We start from the raw sequence: 21,007 nt of genomic DNA on the forward strand, positions 1-21,007 counted from the left end.
GAATTCACCTATGAATTTTACAAGAGAGCGCGCAGCTAGGATGCATGGAGTCCATTTGCTTCCACGGCACACAGCTAGGATGCACTCCATTTTCGATCTAAATCACAGCCTTTGATGTAGTGTTTTGGATCATGGTAGAACAAATACAAGGTAAAGTTAATACTACAACAAATACAACTCGAACAACAACCACAAAGGAATTTGTTTTTGTTTGTAAACCTTAGTGTCAACGTAAATGTAAACAAAACAAGGAAATGTCTATAAATTATTGGTATTTAAAAAACTAATAATTTTTCACATTTGATTGAATATTTTGGAAAACATGAATGAAAACTCGTTAGATTTTCAATTTGAATGTTTCCATATCATTCCACTAAATGCATAATTTCTCGCAGAAAGTAGAATACTTGCAAAAATGTTTCGGGTCGCTGGTAATTCATTGAAAAAAGAGAAGCTGTTTCAATCATTTGCTTTTGAAAACAAAAAAGCACATGTTTATTAGGGCTTTATTCTTTTCAAGTTTAACAAAATACCACACATATTAACAAATATTGTACCGCCTCTATAAGCGGTGTTTTAGTGTGCGGCATGTCGTTCGGACCTGGAGGAGGTTACATGTCAATGATATGAAGCCGTCTTTATGGGAAATAGTTTCTTTTTCTGATGAATAAATTTGTTTTTCAAAAATATATATCCCTAATATACATCGAACATAGAAATAAATACATAAAATGTCGAATGGAATTTGACACTAACACTACAACCCAGTTCAGTCAGCTGGGTATTGCTGCTACCTTTTCTTGTTCTACCATGGTTTTGGATTGAATTTAAATGCAGTCTAATACTATGTTTACATTTACGAAATCCACTAGATTTCAAACGTCAAATGAAATCCAATCGATTTCAGATGAGTTTTCATTTGACGTATACACAAAGGAATTGACAGATGAAATCGAGTGGATTTCGTAAATATAAACATAGTATAAAGATGTTAAAAAATGAAAGCCATTGCAAATATCCCAAAATAAATAAAATACATTGCTTATTCGTGTAAAACAAGAATATTAACTTTATTACATTAACACAAATTATAAAAACTCTCCATTAAATTTGATCGTAACTAAAGCTCTGTTCCAGAACTAAAAAGTTTTTACAATTTTTACCACTTTTACACATTTTGCGTTCATGACAGAGATGGTCTGTATGACGATTTTTTAGGTTTTCGACTGTAAGAAAGTTGTAAACGTCGAAAACGTCATATACCCGTAGAAAACGTATAAAAAGTAGTAAATGTCATAAACCTCAAAAATTTATGTTACCATCATATTTTTCACTTAATATTAATTCTGCAAGCCTGTCTTTGTTATTGAAGAGGGTCCGTACCCTTTTTGAAAATAACAGCATATTTTTATTAATATTTTAATTTATAAAATAACTGAAATAATTGAACAATAAATTGGATTTCGCACTTAGTACGCCATCTACAATATATTCCGAACACTACCACTACTTTACGTAGATTCAAAGAATTTGCGGGTGAAGTAATAAACAAACATATGTATAATGCCCATATAATATAAAAAATATATATAAAATGTACATTTTAGAGTGAAATCTTTTTATGCCTGTTTTGTAATAAAATAGGATATCAAAAAATAATAATAAAATGAGTTTTATTATTATGGAAAAACATCGATTTTTAGGATATAAAATTCGTTCGTTTATTCTGTCAAAAACCTTGTTTGTTTGGCTAGGTTTACGACGTTTCCGACGTATGTAATATACGTCAGAAATGTATGTCATATACGTCATCATTGTAGACAGACCATCTCTGGTTCCTGTACACAAAATTTATATGAAAATCGTTTACGACTTTTACAACTGTTACGACTTTTACCACTTTATAAAGTACGGGAACAGGCCAAAAGTTTACTTCCTCTACTCTGCTCTTTATGACATCGAAATTGATATTGCTTCATCATCCAAATGGTTTTTCATTTTTCCTCCTACTTCAGTTCAGCAGCTTAATTCTGTTTCTATGAAAATGTGAAATGAAAACTTTTATAAAGAAAAAAAAAACTGTCAAATGAAAAAAATTATAAAGGAAATATTTTTCATTTCAAATTTTCATAGAACAAGAATCCAGCCCCAGATTTCCAAAAAACTCCAACTCCAGTTCAAAAATAATTTGCGTCTCGTGAATTACAGCAATGTTCATAACTTAGTTTGTATTTCTTTATTTATTTATTTTTTTTTTTCGATTGTTTGAGTGGAGTATTCCCCCATTGGCTCAACTTCATTTATTACCCTCTATTACAGAGAGTAATGTTTTTCAAAACGAACTGACAGTGTTGCAAAATTTTACTGATCGCTACCAATATCATGATTTCATCCCGGCGAAGGGAATTATCAATTGGCTTCTCAGTTTTTGAAATGATGCCTTTTTAGCGAAAAACCGAACTCTTTAAGTGTCTAGTATTCTCGTATGAATGAGAATCACACTCACTTTTCGGCTTTTCCAAAGAAACACCAAAATCAAAATATTTTGCAACATGTCAGCACGTATCAACTAAGAATTCTTCGAATTCTGTGAGTTGAAAAGAACACCAACACAGTTGCCTGTGAGGTTGTTTATTGGAATTTTGTTTTTGTTTTTAACAATGCTCCAATTCGCCCGTGCCTCGGCTGTTTTTTGTTTGTTTTGCTTATTGTTGAAGTTCAATCTCATTTTCGATTGTTTGAGTGGAGTATTCCCCCATTGGCTCAACTTCATTTATTACCCTCTATTACAGAGAGTAATGTTTTTCAAAACGAACTGACAGTGTTGCAAAATTTTACTGATCGCTACCAATATCATGATTTCATCCCGGCGAAGGGAATTATCAATTGGCTTCTCAGTTTTTGAAATGATGCCTTTTTAGCGAAAAACCGAACTCTTTAAGTGTCTAGTATTCTCGTATGAATGAGAATCACACTCACTTTTCGGCTTTTCCAAAGAAACACCAAAATCAAAATATTTTGCAACATGTCAGCACGTATCAACTAAGAATTCTTCGAATTCTGTGAGTTGAAAAGAACACCAACACAGTTGCCTGTGAGGTTGTTTATTGGAATTTTGTTTTTGTTTTTTAACAATGCTCCAATTCGCACGTGCCTCGGCTGTTTTTTGTTTGTTTTGCTTATTGTTGAAGTTCAATCTCATTTTCGATTGTTTGAGTGGAGTATTCCCCCATTGGCTCAACTTCATTTATTACCCTCTATTACAGAGAGTAATGTTTTTCAAAACGAACTGACAGTGTTGCAAAATTTTACTGATCGCTACCAATATCATGATTTCATCCCGGCGAAGGGAATTATCAATTGGCTTCTCAGTTTTTGAAATGATGCCTTTTTAGCGAAAAACCGAACTCTTTAAGTGTCTAGTATTCTCGTATGAATGAGAATCACACTCACTTTTCGGCTTTTCCAAAGAAACACCAAAATCAAAATATTTTGCAACATGTCAGCACGTATCAACTAAGAATTCTTCGAATTCTGTGAGTTGAAAAGAACACCAACACAGTTGCCTGTGAGGTTGTTTATTGGAATTTTGTTTTTGTTTTTAACAATGCTCCAATTCGCCCGTGCCTCGGCTGTTTTTTGTTTGTTTTGCTTATTGTTGAAGTTCAATCTCATTTTCGATTGTTTGAGTGGAGTATTCCCCCATTGGCTCAACTTCATTTATTACCCTCTATTACAGAGAGTAATGTTTTTCAAAACGAACTGACAGTGTTGCAAAATTTTACTGATCGCTACCAATATCATGATTTCATCCCGGCGAAGGGAATTATCAATTGGCTTCTCAGTTTTTGAAATGATGCCTTTTTAGCGAAAAACCGAACTCTTTAAGTGTCTAGTATTCTCGTATGAATGAGAATCACACTCACTTTTCGGCTTTTCCAAAGAAACACCAAAATCAAAATATTTTGCAACATGTCAGCACGTATCAGATAAGAATTCTTCGAATTCTGTGAGTTGAAAAGAACACCTTTATTTATTTATTTTTTATAAAACAAATTCTTAGAATTTTAACACTTTTGCTCTGTTCCAGAACTTGCAAGAAGCTACTACTTTTTACTACGATAAAATTTTTTCCTTTAAGTTATCGAAAAAAAATAGTAAAAATTAGTACAATCTTGCAGTACTGGAACAGACCATCTTTCTTGTGTTCAGAAAAAAGACTGCGACTGTAGGGATCAAAAAATTGGCTCGCTTGGCTAGGGATCTTTAAGCGAGTGCTTCCAAAATTTATCGAGCGCAGTGCATTTTCATAACTCCGTGTGGACTGCATCGAAAGATGTATTGAAATCATAACTCTGCATTGCACTACTTCCAAACTTTTTTGCTGGGAGTGGCTGGATTCCACACAATTTTCAACTGTTATTCAGAATTTCAGCAGTTGTAATTCAGAAATTCAGATATTTTATTTTTAAGGGCGAAACCTATAGCTCTGCGTGTGCGTTCAAAAATACAAAAACAAAAGACATGTATTTGTTGTTTTCAATTTGAAATACATGTATTTTGTTTTTGTATTTTTGAACGCACACGCAGAGCTAATGCATATTTTCAAAAAGATTAGGAAACACAAATAATACGTCTTGACAGCTGCAATATATTAGTGGTTAGTAAAGACATAATTTTGATGCTTTTCATGCAAATATAGGTTGATAAATAATTTCCCCTCTGGGATTATACAATATTGAAAAGGCGGCAATACCAGATTCATTATGTTTATGATTATAGATGGGATTCTACCCGGTATTTACCCAAAACTTGGGTAAATACCTGGTAAATACCAAATAAATATCTTTTTTGGGTTTTTATTTGGGTAAATAAAATTTTATTTTGAAATCAAAATTTTGTTTTTCTGTCAGACAGAAAATCAAAAAAGATTACCATAAAAGCGGTAAAACCACGCGGACTAAACTTCTTATACGTCAAATCGGTCGTTGGGAGTTGCTTGTGCGAAACAGTTAGCGAAGAATGCAACAATTATAACATTTTCCAGGAGGACTTACATCTCAAGTTTATCCACTGAAATCGTGGGTTAATCCACCTGATATATCATAAAGTTTGGAATTCGATCCAGCATTTATGATTTTCTGCAAGAAGAACTACAACAAACTGCTCTAAAAGTTGTAAAATATCAAAAATATAAGGTCACAATATATGAGAGATTTACCAAAATATGGACCAAAATTTATCATATTTTAACTTTTCCCGTATCCAAAAACGGTTATTTTATTCTTATGCTTGGTTTACATTTACGAAATCCACTCGATTTCAATTGTCAAATCCATAGGTTAAACGTCAAATGAAATCACGATGAGATTTCATTTGACGTTTGAGCTATGGAATTGACAGTTGAAATCGAGTGGATTTCGTAAATGTAAACTTAGCATTAGTTAGTTAAAATTTGCTAAAACACTGCGTTTTCGCTTCTAATTTCATGATTTTAGTTTTGTAGTTTATACCCACAATTTGGGTAAATACCTGGGTATTTACCCATTTGTACCCAATTTACCCATTTTAATGGGTATTTACCATTTGGGTATTTACCCATTTCCCATCTCTATTTATGATTGAAAACAATCTTTTTAAAACGAAATAAAATAAAAAGTAATAAAATATGTTGTGAATTGTGTTTTAAATCTGAAATAAAATGCAATTTTGTGTGTTATATGCTGCTCAAAATAATATTGGAATTGAACTTGCACTGGCATGTGTAAACACACAAGAAAACTGCATGCCAGTCGAACACTTTTTCGGCATTTTCGAGTATAATGCATGTACTCAATTGGCATCAATTTACTGGCATGTGTAACGGAAGTGACAAATATTGGTCTGTTCCTTTACTTCTGAAAATGGTAAAACCGGCAAAAGTAGTAAAAGTATAAAACTGCTCCCATATGAATTGTATTGTGTCTGAAGTAAAGGAACGCTTTTCGAGTAAAAAGTTGTAAAACTTGAAGATTCTTGAATGTAAAGGAACAGGGCTTATGTCGATGCCACTACCTGGTAGATATGCCTTGGTACCGTTATAATTTTTTTTTTAATTTTCTTTCAAAAAGCCCAAAATTTGTACGGTTTAAAGTGTTTCATCGGAATAGCACATTCTTTAATAACTTGAGTAAAAATGCAAATTTTGAACATTTCTGTTACGATTTTTTAAAATTGGGACAAATAAAAGCTATTTTAAATTTAAAACGCTAAAATTGGTGGAACCTTAACATAATAAAGGTGAAATAAGACCTTATGAAAGCTGTTGACTTTAATTGTCTGTAATACGAAAAAATTTGGCATAAGTTGGCAGTTTCTTGTCAGATTTATAAAGATTTTATGAGAAATGAATGATAGAAGACAAATGGTGCAAAATAATTTTTCGGTATTTTGAAAGTTGTAGCCTCAATATCCCACCGAAGTGACTGAAATTTGGTGCTTAGTCTTCGTTGGGGGTATAAAACTTTCCACCTGAAATTTGTCGGTTTAGGTTCAGGCCTTTCCATAGAACGATATCTAACGATTTTCGGTATTTTGAACGTTGAGGCTGTGGTTGACTTGTCTGAAAAGAATTTTAAATAGAAAAATTGTACATACAAACATTTTTTTACCTATTATTGAAATATTTGTTGCATAAGAAAATATGTAAAATGCATAAATTTTGCATATGCAAAAATTTATGCATTTTGCATATATCATATTCTTCGATTGCAATTAATTCAGAAGCCAAAAAAAGTAAAAATAGTAGATTCTTGTAGTTCTGGAACAGACCATTAAAAATATAATTGAAGTTTTCTGAATTTCAAATGGAATATTCTGAATATCAAATAGTATATCTGAATTACAAATAAAATACTTGAATTTCAAATGGAAATTCTGCATTAGGGCGAAACCTATAGCTCTGCGTGTGCGTTCAAAAATACAAAAACAAAAGACATGTATTTGTTGTTTTCAATTTGAAAGAGCCGGGAGCAAGCTCGGTATACCATTACAGTTTCTATTTAACATGTTTCCCCAGTTTATAAAATAAGCTAGTTGCTGTAATGATTATTTTACATTCACATATTGTAATTAAAACAACACGTAATAGTTTTAAGTTATTATTTTTTATGCAATTGTGAACTTATTAATATTTTTCGAAAAGACTCAATAAAAAAAAATTGAATTACCCAAATTGTGGGTATAAACTACAAAACTAAAATCATGAAATTAGAAGCGAAAACGCAGTGTTTTAGCAAATTTTAACTAACTAAGAATAAAATAACCGTTTTTGGATACGGGAAAAGTTAAAATATGATAAATTTTGGTCCATATTTTGGTAAATCTCTCATATATTGTGACCTTATATTTTTGATATTTTACAACTTTTAGAGCAGTTTGTTGTAGTTCTTCTTGCAGAAAATCATAAATGCTGGATCGAATTCCAAACTTTATGATATATCAGGTGGATTAACCCACGATTTCAGTGGATAAACTTGAGATGTAAGTCCTCCTGGAAAATGTTATAATTGTTGCATTCTTCGCTAACTGTTTCGCACAAGCAACTCCCAACGACCGATTTGACGTATAAGAAGTTTAGTCCGCGTGGTTTTACCGCTTTTATGGTAATCTTTTTTGATTTTCTGTCTGACAGAAAAACAAAATTTTGATTTCAAAATAAAATTTTATTTACCCAAATAAAAACCCAAAAAAGATATTTATTTGGTATTTACCAGGTATTTACCCAAGTTTTGGGTAAATACCGGGTAGAATCCCATCTATAATCATAAACATAATGAATCTGGTATTGCCGCCTTTTCAATATTGTATAATCCCAGAGGGGAAATTATTTATCAACCTATATTTGCATGAAAAGCATCAAAATTATGTCTTTACTAACCACTAATATATTGCAGCTGTCAAGACGTATTATTTGTGTTTCCTAATCTTTTTGAAAATATGCATTAAATCTTTGCATTCTTAAAAGAAACAAAAATGTACATGGATTAAAAAATAGTCTCGGCAACTCTTTTCATTTTCGACATATCATTGGGAGCCAGCTCAAAATTTTGCTGGCATGAAAAATCTAGTACCAGTGGAGTCGACAATTCAAAAAATGTAATTGTGGTAGTAAAATATTGTGTATGTATTGAATTTTTCGAACTGTCACTGGCATGTGTAAAGGTTGGGTGTAATATGTTATTTCAAAATTTTCTTTATGTTGTTGGGGAAATTACAACAAAAATATTTTTTTTATAAAGGGATTTGACACTTCATATTCGAACAGCTGGTGTGATACCACTACCTTGGTAATTGTGCCATGAACGGTACGTTATCGAATCCAAACTTCAGTTCGTCTTCGGACGGCTCAAAGAAAAGACGCATAGACGCAAATTAGATTCTACGCCCACGGGCTTTAAAATAACCTAAAAAACTTTTGTAACTTTAAAAATAAATAAGAAACAACAAGGTGTAAATACCTTTTAACAAATTGTTGTGGAAATACCGCCGCGACCAAGAAGCCGAAAGGAACAAGGCCACTTTAAGCACAAAAAAAAAAAAAAAAAAAAGAATCCAAACTTTTTGTTGAAAGACACTTCATAAGATTACAAACCAAGATATATAAACATTTCCGAGGTTATTCCACGGATATCGACAAAAATGAACAAACAAAAAGTAATTTGAAATGTGCTATTCACATGAAACGGAGTGTATATGCATTTGCGTGGGATTCCGCTGTATAGTAATCATTGGGTAACGTGCTAAAAGAACTATTCCCGATAGTTCCATTCTGAACTAGAAGTTTACAAACGCAAATGGCACAAATCTGAACAAAAAATGTTTTTTGTGCCGCATTTAAAAAACAAAAGGGGGATTGCATTTGATGTTCTTCCATTCCCACCACCATGTCAAGAGGCGTATATCGGTATCTTTACCGGTATATCTGTGGAAATATGCAATGCCAATGATATAAAAGCCTTGTACACAAATGGATTTTATGGCAAAGGATCGCAATCACGTAGCGTTCCAAATGTGGTATATAAAGATGCATTAGAAAGTGTCGAGGATGATCAGGAGACATTGTCACTAAGTTTAGAAGAGTCATTTTTCTTGGCCTACTATTTAAAGATTTTGAAAATCCAAGACATCGATGGCAAGGAATTAACATGGCAAAGCTTTAAGGAAGCTGCTTCGAAAGTTAATCCAAACTTTGTGGAATCTCTTGTGGCTTACTTATACCTTAAATCTAAAGGATGGGTTGTGAAAAGTGGATTAAAATTCGCCGGCAACTTCCGTAAGTAATTTTTGTGATAATTAAAAGCTGGAATAATCCAAATTTTGTATTCATTCTAGTGATTTATCGCAAGGGACCAAGATTTTTTCATGCCAGTTTTGTGGTGGTGGTAAATATTCCTTCCAATACAAAACATTTAGAAGCCAAACAAATAAAGGGTCTACAGAGAATAGCAGAAACTTCCGATAAAGACGTTCTAATACTCGACATTCACAAACCGTCGGACTTTCAAATGCAAACACTTGAAGATGTCGCCAGACTAGATGTAACAGAATCTATTATAAAGCGTTTTAATTACACATCTTTCGTACAAACTCAACGAAATGAATCATAAGTGATTTATTTAAACAAACGAACTAAACTTTTTGCACTCTATGTTTTTTGGGTATTCCCGTGCGGCGAAATTCCGATCTTTCATCTAGGTAAATTTGTTTGCATTCTTCCTTGAATGCCTCATTCTGATACCATTGACTTAGGCATTCTTTTAGATGGGAATTTTCTTTGCGACAGGACACAACCATCAGAAGGCCACTATCTTTACAGCACGACTGAAAATCTGCGACTTCTTTGGTACAATGTATCTCCTTTGCACGGTCTCTCATAACTTTTGGAATTAGAACTTCAACTTCCACCTTTCGCAGGGATTTGTCATTGGGATCGCCTGCAAAACAATCAACAACTTATGTATAATACAAATATTCACGGAAGGAACAACATTCAACCTACCCAAACCATGTGGATTCTTGGGATCAAATGTATTGATCGGATTTACAGTCTCAACATTCATACTTCTCATATTTATTGCGTGTTTTTATATTTGTTTTATAATAATTTATTTTTTTACTATAGAGTTGTGTAGTTCCGTAACGAACAGTTCAAAAAACGATTTCGTGAAATGAACTATCGGAAGTTATGAACTCTTGTTCAGATGTAGCCAAGGTATTAGAGCTGGCAAAAAATCGATGGCACTATCGATAATATCGATTGTTTTTTTAAAACTCAATATCGATAGATAGTTTTGCCTATCGATATTATCGGAACAAAAAGACCCAACCTAAAACTCATTGAAATAAATAGAAATTTCGCTGTTTTTTGGTTTTGTGTGTGTGAGAAAGTAAGTCCGTAGTCACACGTACACATTTTTCGGAAAAGTATTTTTTATATTTTTACAAAATAAAAGCAATTGTTTATTCTCCTTTACATTTCTGTGAACTACTTGTGTCAAGAAAAGCATTGACATTTCCGCCATTTTCATCTCCAAAGTAATGATGTTGACAACTTAACGATAATATCGATAGCAATCGATATTTTAAAATATTATATCGAAAATATCTAATGTTGCGAATATCGATGGTTTGCCAGCTCTACAAGGTATATTTATTATAAGGTATATGCATGAATTACAACAACTAACAAATTTACAAAAACAACATTGTTGTTATTGAAAATTAACCCAGCAAAATGTTCGATGCCAAAGATGACATTCAATCATGGGTGCAAGTGATCTAGCATGTCATCTTTTTAGCATCTTCATCGATGAATTTTATATGAGCGTGGACCCCAAAAGATGACGTTCTTTTCTGGATCCTAAGCATGTCATTTTCACCCATGCTTTGACATGTCATTTTAACCAATGCTTTGGCCTGTCATTTTCACCAACCCCTTGGCATGAAATTTTCATGTCTTGTTTGGAAAATGAAATGCTGTATTGAAATATGTGGTCTGTTCCAGAACTGCAAGAATCTACTAATTTTTACTATTTTTTCCGATAACATAAAGGGAAAAATGCTATCGTAGTAAAAAATAGTAGCTTCTTGCAGGTTCTGGAACAGAGCAATGGTTTTCATGGAAAACAAAACTCTTTATTAATTCAATCGAATTCATGAAATAGCTACAATTAATTTATCAGTTTAGTTTTTCAAAAGTTTACATCCAAAATTGCAATGTAATCACCACCGCTGCAACGCAAAAGATTACTTCCTCCGTTCTCCGCAACTGATATTCTTTCATCTTACAAAAGGTTTTTTCAATTATATTCCCATCACCAGTTCAGATTTCAACATGGACTCCAAATGCACTCCTTTAAGTATTTTTATTTCGTAAATTACTTTTATTTTATAATTTTGTTATTTTATAACAACATTTTGGTAATTTATACTCTTTTGTTTAGTGACGGAAATATGTAGGGATCTACAACCCGGCTTGCTTTAGGGATATCAAAGAACAAAATGTAACGAACGGGGAGGAGAGACTTTTTATGGAAAATACCATTTATGCTAAATTAATTTATTTTTAATTGTTTCTTTCCAAAAGTAGTTTTTTCTTTATTTTCAGATTCTTGTTCCTTTTCGTTTCGGACTTTTTTTTCAAATTCCAAGAAGCGAGATTTGATTGATTTCATTCTATGTCAGATTTAGAATAGACAAGGGAACTTTTAAAATAGCAATGTGTGCAGTCCGATTCTATTTTTAGCTCGATGGTTGGGACTTCATATAATACCAATTGTTTAGAAGTTTTAGTTGTTTGATATGCAGGAAATGTAAGACAACATCACGACGACAGTTCTAACAACTTTGGTCTGTTCCAGAAACTGCAAGAATCTACTTATTTTTACTACGATAACAATTTTTCCTTTATGTTATCGGAAAAAATAGTAAAAATTAGTAGATTTTTGCTGTACTGGAATACCAAAATGAAAATAAACAGGTGTGTAAATAAAAACACAAACATCATCTCTATTGGATCGATGGAATGGGTACAAATGCTGATGAAAAGATCGGATCTTTCACGACTTCCTTTGCATTGGTTCAAATCCTAATGAAAAGATCGGATTTTTCACGACTTCCTTTGAACCAATGCAAAAGATGACATGAAATCACGTCATCGCAAAGAACCCCTTCCGTCAAATTTTGCTGGGTAATTGTCAAAGAAAATATTGAATAATAGGGTCGTTCCAAATTTTTTTTCAGAAAAAACATAAATGCTTTTTGAAAATCCTCTAGAATAGAACAAATTTGAAGCAAAATGTAAATATAAAGCATTCATAACTCTCGTAGGTCATTTTTATTACACGTTTAGGATGAAAGGCAGTATTTTATGGTAGCAGATTTCGAAGTTTCAAATTTCATGAGTAGACCCTATTACATTTTGAAAACTAAATTTACAAAAAAAGTAAGAATACAGCTGATTATCACTTCTACCTTATATGAATATGCCTTGGATGTAGCTTTCAAGGCACATTTATAGAAGGTAGAAGTGACAATCGGCTGTAATTTTACTTTTTGTAAATTTGGTTTTCAAAAGTCATGAAATTTGAAACTTCGAAATTTGCTACTATAAAATAATTCATTTTATCATAAACGTGTAAAAAATGACCTACGACTGTTCTGAATGATTTATATTCATATATTGATTCAATTTTTTCCTATTTTAGAGGATTTTCAAAATTTAGTTTTGTTTTTCCTGGGAAATGTTTAGAACGACCCTATTATTCAATATTTAAAGGATGACTTCAAAGTATGTTACAGATCAACAGCAATACCCCAACTTTTAAAAGATTTTGTGCGGTTTCGAAATTGTCGGAGGAGGAAAAAGACAAAAAAAATATTTTTTATTCAAAAACGAAATTCCCTGGTGTTGTCGGCTGTATAGATGGAACCCATGTGTACATTGGATTTGCAACCAATTTATCAATTAATATATCAAATTATTAATCATGCAATTAATCAACAATTGTTAAGAAAATGTTTTTTTCCTTTCAATTTTACTTCTTGTTTCTTCGAAAATATTCACTGCAACTGAAAATAACTGGTTGCTGAAAAATAGCCGGTTCGTCAACTGAGATTCGCAACTTCAGTTGGAGGTTGCCATACATAACGTAATTTTGACAACTCCACTTAATGCCATGGGTGTGATTCCCAGGCCAGGCAATATCACATTCAAGGCGAATTTAACAAGGTGATCCAATAGGCGAATTAAGGCCGAAGTCTTTATTTGCTGTCAAATTTTTTTCGCGAAATATACACAAAAAGTAAAAGAAAACGGTAAAATATTCTTCGCGAAGCTTAAATAAAGATGTTGTACACAGATATTATTTATGGAAGCGAAATATTTGTTATTTATTTTTGATTAAAATTTTGTTTTGACAGCAAATGAAGACATCAGTTGGTATTATTGTATCACCTTCTTTCTTGCACCATGATCACATTTTTAAAATGACAAAATTAATGTAGACAATTTGATCTAAGAATAGTTCTTAAAAAACGTATGTAATTTGGAAAAATAATTTTAATAATAATAAAAAAATAAAAATTAAAAGAATAACAACAAACAAAAATAAAAAAAAAAAAATAAAAAAATATTTTTTTTTTCGTCCAACCAATTTTATATTTAATAGTACTTCTATATTCTCGAAAGCGGTATTCGGTAGTAGTGTCGTGGAAGTGGTTCATTTCTTCCCGAACGGTTAGACTTCATCGATTAGAGTGCGAGATCGCTTGTGTGTGTTTCTTTCGCCTGGGAGTGACTGCTTCGGGTAATGTGCGATAGAAAATGCTTGCTGGGATAGTTGGTGTGGCAGTGAATCGGGCATGTCCTGGCATTCACCTCTGCACCCCACGTGTATCGAACACACCTAAAGCTGTTCAGCAACACACTTTACACCTTGTTGGGGGGTTTTCCTCACACTGTAATTTTGATGGCGAGAGCTGAGTGTATCCTTATTTTTTAAAGAAACTATTTGAAAATTTCTACAAAAAACTGCATAGAACTAAAATTTAATGTGTTTTCTATGAGTATTTAAACAAATATTTAATTTTCTTAACACAATATTGTAAGTGCACCAATAGTCGGCATTTTAAGAGTTTGCTTAACTTCAATCCTTCGCAATTCTAAGACAATTTGGCCAATTGCAATGAAATAAACCTTATTTGCTTTGAAATTTAGATTACTTTCCGATGACATAAAAAAATGTCTTTTAAAACTTGTGAAATTATGTTGACGTCTCCACTAATTTTTTCTTAAGAGACATGCATTTTCGGTTGTGGTGAAAAACGCTCACTAACAAAAAGTTAAATTCCGATATAATAAATGATCTTAGCTCAATGAAACTTTACACATATGCTGTGTTACACATATTATGTGTGTTCGTTTACTCAAAATTTGTACAAATTGTTACTGGATGTTGTTCGTTTACTCTACAGTATAATGCAAAAGAGCTTAGTCGATTGCAAGAAGTTACTGGACTTGTACGAATTTGTACAAATTATTGAGTCAACGAACACACCTATTTTTTCATTGTTAATGATATAGTTTGAAAGCTGTAATTAAGCTTTCCAAAGTTCTTTCGTGAAATATGAAAGCTCTTTTCACGTGAAATACAGCACATCAATTGCTTTCACAGGTGAAGGGCATGTGTGATGTGAAATGGATACACGGTGAATTCCAGAACATGCCCGATTGTTAATGATAAAATTTGAAAGCTCTATAAAGCTGTCCAAAGTTCTTTCGTGAAATATGAAAACTCTTTTCACGTGAAATACAGAAACGCAATTGCTTTCATAGTGCATGTGTGATGTGAAATGAAGTGCATGTGTGATGTGAAATGGATGCACGGTGAATTCCAGAACTTGCCCGAATATGTGTGAGTGTATTGGTATGTTTCGACACATGCAAGTGTCAGTTCGAAAAAATTGAAGTTTCGACTATAATCAGCCCAATCATGAATGAATACTCCGTGCGGAATTTCTCTCTTTTTTCTTCTTTCCTATCACAAACAAAAAATCCGCACGGAAAAAAATTCCGATGGAGAAAAAGTAGGTATCATGAACGGTCTCAAACATGTGTTTTCCTCCAAAATAATCTCCCTTGCAAAACTGAAGAGAGTTTACAAAAAATCTTAGTATTTCCCACGAACTTTGTACAAAACATACAAAATAAACACTTTTGTTGGTATTTTATACTAAAATCTATTAGTTGTGGTTGGAAATTTATTAAAAATTGAACAAATTTTACAAAATAACATCACTTTGCAAACTCAGTACTCAGTCACTCTCACTTTTTGTACCTATCAACGATGGGATGAGAGAATTTTGGACATACAAAATTGTTGCACAACAATTATTGAAAAAACACTGGATAAAAGCATATTTTCAATTATTTCTATTTCAGAATTCGTGTTTTTTTTTTCAATTTTTGCCATTATTTAATTAAAAACACTCGTTTCTAACACATTCATGATAGTGGCAGTTCCATGGCACAATGGAGTCAATTGCACTGTCTTCTTAGAAATTTCCAATCACATCGTTTTCATAATTAGTAACATATTCAGCCCAATCATGAATATTCTTGCGGAATGCAGTTCTCGCGGAATAGATTTTTCTCGAGAGAACATTCCTCCTATCATGAATAATGTGAGAAAAATAATCTTTGAATTTGGCAGCACTGAAGGGTCTTTTTCATACCTTGTGTGCCCTAATTGTTGTGAAAACAAAGAGAAAATGTTAAGTGTTTGTGTTTTTAGACAAAATAAACAAATTTAATCAAATAAATTACACTTTTACACATCAAAGATATTCAGAAGATGTTACTTTTTATGAAAACCATCAAATAAGATCGGAAAATTCCAACGAAACAGAGCATTGTGCTATGGAACTGCCACTATCATGAATGTATTAAAAACAAGTGTTTTTAATAAAAAGATGGCAAAAATTGAAAAAATATGAATTTTGAAATAAAAATAATTGAAAATATGCATTTAACCAGTGTTTTCAACAATAACGAACCGGTGTTTTGTATGTGCAAAATTCTGCCATCCATCGTTGATCGGTACAAAAAGTTGAGAGTGGCTGAGTTTGCAAACTAATGTTATTTTGTATAAAATATGTTCTGTTTTTAATAAATTTCCAAGCGCGAATTGAAGATTTTTGTATAAAAACCCAACAAAACTGTTTATTTTGCATGTTTTGTACAAAATTTTTGGGAAATACAAACTTTTTTTGTAATATCCCTTCAGTTTTGCAAGAGAGATTTTTTTGGAGGAAAACGCATGTTTGAGAGCGTTCATGATACCTACTTTTTCTCCATCGGAATTTTTTCCGTGCGGACTTTTTGTTTGTGATAGCAAAGAAGGGAAAAGAGAGAAATTCCGCACGAAATTTTCATTCATGATTGGGCTGATTCTGAATATCTTTGATGTGAAAAAGTTTATTTGATTACATTTGCTTATTTTGTCTAAAAACACAAACATTTAACATTTTCTCTTTGTTTTCACAACAATTAGGGCACACAAGGTATGAAAACGACCGTGCTGCCAAATTCAATGATTATTTTTCCTCAATTATTCATGATAGGAGGAATGTTCTCTCGAGAAAAATCTATTCCGCGAGAGTTGTATTCCGCAAGAATATTCATGATTGGGCTGATTTTTTTCTTTCGACCGTTCCTACAACGTCAAGCCAATATACACAATCTGTGAATGTGTGTGCTGTTTAAATATGTCAAACAATTTTAAAAACAATCGAATTCAATGATTTTTACAACTGTTTTTAGAGCATTTGTATGGAAGAAATTCGTCAGCTTTGCATTGAAACAATCATTTTATCATCTCCACAATTCGATTATGTGGAGAAATCTTGACACTCCGGGTCGATCGTCGATAACAATTATCGTTGAGTGGCGTTGCCAGTTGTCAAAATTGATCCACGTATGGCAACTCTCAACTGAAGTTGCGAATCTCAGTTGACGAAGCGGCTGTTTTTCAGCAACCACCAATTTTCACTTGCAGTGAACATTTTCGAAGAAACAAGAAGTAAAATATAAGGAAAAATAAACATTTTGTTAACAATTATTGATTCTTTGCATCATTAATTAATTTTGTGTATCAATATGGTGAAAATAACGACAAAGCAGCAGTTCGAAACATTAATTGATAAACTGAGTGAAAATCCAAACTTAGCCCGAGGAGTTCGGGAGTTTTGGTGAAACCAAAGCCACAACGGATGAAGCGTGGAGGTCCATTTCGGGCAGTTTAAACAGCCACGAACCTCTAACACGAACACCTGAAGAGTGGCACAGTCTGGATTCACTTTAAAGCAGAGTTGAAAAAGAAAATGCCTCAAAATAAAATAAACTTCAGCGACAATGGTGGTGGTCTATCAAAATAAGTGAATTTATCGCCTTTGGAGCGGACAGCAGCAAATCTTTTGCAAATGAATTTGGTGACAAATACAGTAGGTTCAGTTTAAGTACAAATGACGAACATCCTCCATCTATATAGCCAACTACACCATAGAATTTCGTTTTTGAATAAAAATGGTTTTTATTTTGCCTTTTTTCCTCCTCTGTCAACTTCGAAACGATCCAATTTTGGCACAATTTGTCCTCTATCAAGTGGACAACTTCCTTCAATACTCTCGACAATGTAGATTGAGCCATGCAATTGTTGAAATCATTGCCATGGGACTTTTGGAAACTTCCGTCCTCCAAGAATCGCAACGCTGCGCACACTTTTAAAAGTGGGGGTATTCCTGTTGATCTGTAACTTTCTTTGAAGTCATCCTTTAACGTTTCCACAACGTACACTACGGCATCCTTTGGCAATCCAAAATACGCCTTAAACCTGAGATAATTTACTGATTATACAGATCTTTCCACATGATCATCAGCTTACAGTGCAGATGGCAATTCCAATGGATTCGACTTGTCCCTCAAATTTCTTCTAATAGATGCAATGTCCTGTATACTTTCTTCATCATCAAAAAATAATTCCACCGAACTTATCATTTTTTGGGACAGCAAATAAAACTTGACGATCCGAAGATTCAATGGGCAGGTTATATTCCAATCTTGGGTTGTGTTCCAAATTTGCTCGAAAACTCAGCCAAAATATTAAACTCAAGTTTAGTGGCAATACAAGATAGACCCATTCATTCATTTTTCGCGTTTTTTATAAAATGTTAAAAAAATGTATTGTAAACAAACCCACTTGTTGCTTTTGTGTTTACTAATTTTGATGTTTTAGGAATCCTGGAAAACAAGGGTTATATAGATTGTTTTCATTTAAATCTACCTCTTTACTTATACCATGGTAAGAATAGTTCTTTAAAAACGTATGTAATTTGGAAAAATAATTTTAATAATAAAAATGAAAAGAATAACAACAAAGAAAAAAATAAAAAAAAATATTTTTTTCGTCCAACCAATTTTATATTTAATAGAACTTCTAGAGTCTCGAAAGCGGCATTCGGTAGTAGTGTCGTGGGCGTGGTTCATTTCTTCCCGAACGGTTAGACTTCATTGATTAGAGTGCCAGATCGCTGGTGTGTGTTTCTTTCGCCTGGAGTGACTGCTTTGGATAATGTGCGATAGAAAATACTTGCTGGGATAGTTGGTGTGGCAGTCAATCGGGCAAGTCCTGGCATTCACCTCTGCACCTCACGTGTATCGAAGACATCTAAAGCTGTTCTGCAACACACTTTACACCTAGTTGTGGTGTTTTCTTCACACTGTAATTTTTATGGCAAGAGCTGAGAGCTTTTTTAAAGAAACTAATTGACCATTTATACAAAAAAACTGCATAGAACTAAAATTTGATGTGTTTTCTATGAGTATTTAAACAAATATTTAATATTCTTAACACAATTGGGGGTATCATGAATGAAATTTCCCCGTGAGTTTTGTCTTTCCGCCGTTGCAACTTAAGGGAGAACGTGAAAATATTCACGGGGAATTGCCGTTCATGTTAACCCCCAATATGATTTAAAAATGTATTTTTCCTTAAAGTACCAAATTCAACATGTACGCCCTCTGGTAGAAGTTCGTTTCTTTGTTTACGCCTGTTTCGTAAACAATCAAACTAACAAAGCATACATACCCACACATGCATGTCTATTCGTTGATGCGCCAACACAGACTGATATTTTTTCATTGTTAATTATAAAATTTGAAAGCTCTATAAAGCTTTCCAAAGTTCTTTCGTGAAATATGAAAACTCTTTTCACGTGAAATACAGAAACGCAATTGCTTTCACAGGTGAAGTGCATGTGTGATGTGAAATAGATGCACGGTGAATTCCAGAACATGCCCGAATATGTGTGAGTGTATTGGTATGTTTCGACACATGCAAGTGTCTGTTCGAAAAAATTGAAGTTTCGACTATAATATGTATGTATACACAACTGTCTGCAAGTTACTTGCATGTGTAATCATTGGGTTATAAAGAAAATAATTTTCATTTAAAATTTTCAGAACTAGAATTCAGCCCCAGGATCGCTCTCTGGCTACGTCGGTGCAAAGCTGGGATACTCGGCATTGCAATTCAAATAAAAAAATGGAAAATGAGATGTATGTATACACAACTGACTGCAAATTACTTGCATCTGTAATCATTGGGTTACTGACTATCTTTTCTTTTTCTTCCATTGACGAGCTTTCCTTAGGAAAAATCAAATTTGAAATGAAATTCTTGAACGTACGTTAAGTGAATAGTTTCGAATTTCAAATTAAATAAATAAATTACAATTGCCATTCTTCAAATTACTTATGAAAGTGGTGGTACAGATTGACACTACAGAGGATTTCGTAGCTAAAATAATAACACAAGCTATGTCTAATTTTCTTCATGATTTATTTTTTTATACAATTTCTATATATTCTTCATAATCATTCGTTATACCTGAAAAATGTCTTATTTATTTCGTAGTATTTCTTTACAGCTTATCTAAAAAAATAATAATATTAGTAGTTAAAATTAATAACATTTGAATTTCTTGGCTTTTTTGTTAAATACATATGAACTAATGGAAAGTATTTCATACTTAGAAACTTTTGTTTTTTTTTATACAATAAGAAGAACTTGTTAATAAGTTTTTTATGAAAATCCCGATAAAGAGGACAACAACAATATGTCTAAAATTAACTAAATAAGGATATGGGGGAAATAAAAAATAAAGTAAAATAAACAATCAAGACAATGTGCGTCGTTTGATAGAGAGATATAAATAGTTATGTTATAGGATTTAAACCAACACCGACAATGTACTTGTATATGGGTGCAGTAATCATTGTCTATTTTAAGTTTTATCCCCATCTCGGTTTCGTGTGTTTGTCTTATTTTAAAGCATTTTCGTTTCTTTTGTTTTCAAATTCAAATTAACAAAATAACAAATGCATTACAAAAACAAAATGTCTTAATTATTCGAAATAAAAAATTAACAAAATATTATCTTATTGTTCGATTAATGTTCTAATCTTAAAGAATATTAACACAATATCTCATCTATACATAAAAGTCAATATAATGAATGAGTGGCGTGGGTAAATGGATGGATAGATGTATGCTTGTTGGATTAAAGTGAGTGTGAAATAAGGTTTGTTTATGACAAAAACCTGTGGTTCACTGGTTGTCATTAATTTGCTATTCAAAACAAATATTGTGTACTGGGATGAGTTGGTGGTTTAGGTAAATCTATGGTTTTTAGCTTAATATTTGTTGAACTGGTAGAAAAAATTCTGAGGTGACGCATTTGTTGTGTTATTGGCTGAACTATATCATCCCTGATTACCACCGCTGGGCTGTTCATTTATTTGTTCATTTAATTGTAACTGGGCTAAAGTGCGTACCACTTCACCACGATTAACAGGTGAAAGATTTTGACATAGGCCCACAACGGCATCTAACGTTACATCAGGACAATC

At 32.6% G+C, this 21,007-nt stretch overlaps 3 protein-coding genes across 17 annotated transcripts in view; 1 reads left to right on the top strand and 2 right to left on the bottom strand.

Annotated features, from left to right (window-relative positions):
- The first annotated feature begins 8,727 nt into the window (after positions 1–8,727).
- On the top strand, positions 8,728–9,882 carry Tsen2 (tRNA splicing endonuclease subunit 2). The gene is made up of 2 exons (XM_073988755.1): positions 8,728–9,313; positions 9,373–9,882. The coding sequence occupies exons 1-2, from the start codon at positions 8,857–8,859 to the stop codon at positions 9,645–9,647; spliced, it is 732 nt and encodes a 243-aa protein (XP_073844856.1). The 5' UTR covers positions 8,728–8,856; the 3' UTR covers positions 9,648–9,882.
- LOC141404919 (COX assembly mitochondrial protein homolog) lies at positions 9,638–10,203 on the bottom strand. Its single transcript, XM_073988756.1, has 2 exons — positions 10,040–10,203; positions 9,638–9,974 (listed from the first exon to the last, which is right to left on the bottom strand). The coding sequence occupies exons 1-2, from the start codon at positions 10,107–10,109 to the stop codon at positions 9,670–9,672; spliced, it is 375 nt and encodes a 124-aa protein (XP_073844857.1). The 5' UTR covers positions 10,110–10,203; the 3' UTR covers positions 9,638–9,669.
- Positions 10,204–19,918: 9,715 nt separating this feature from the next.
- ACC (acetyl-CoA carboxylase) overlaps positions 19,919–21,007 on the bottom strand; it is a 44,600-nt gene continuing 43,511 nt past the window's right edge. For all 15 annotated transcript variants that reach the window (XM_073988998.1, XM_073988997.1, XM_073988996.1 and 12 more), the window contains one exon: positions 19,919–21,007. In XM_073988998.1, the coding sequence (XP_073845099.1) occupies positions 20,861–21,007 (147 nt within the window). In that variant the 3' untranslated portion in view covers positions 19,919–20,860.

Source organism: Musca autumnalis, unplaced genomic scaffold, assembly GCF_047663935.1.
Source record: "Musca autumnalis isolate F117 unplaced genomic scaffold, ASM4766393v1 scaffold_5, whole genome shotgun sequence".
In the NCBI taxonomy this organism is placed as follows: Eukaryota; Metazoa; Arthropoda; class Insecta; order Diptera; family Muscidae; genus Musca; species Musca autumnalis.

Excerpts from the sequence above, each read along its gene's own strand:
- Tsen2 (XM_073988755.1), top strand. The coding sequence starts at position 8,857 with ATGTTTTTTGTGCCGCATTTAAAAAACAAAAGGGGGATTGCATTTGAT. Across the intron at positions 9,314-9,372 it reads AAAATTCGCCGGCAACTTCC|TGATTTATCGCAAGGGACCA; the intron begins GTAAGTAATTTT and ends TATTCATTCTAG.
- LOC141404919 (XM_073988756.1), bottom strand. The coding sequence starts at position 10,109 with ATGAGAAGTATGAATGTTGAGACTGTAAATCCGATCAATACATTTGAT. Across the intron at positions 9,975-10,039 it reads CAAGAATCCACATGGTTTGG|GCGATCCCAATGACAAATCC; the intron begins GTAGGTTGAATG and ends ATTGTTTTGCAG.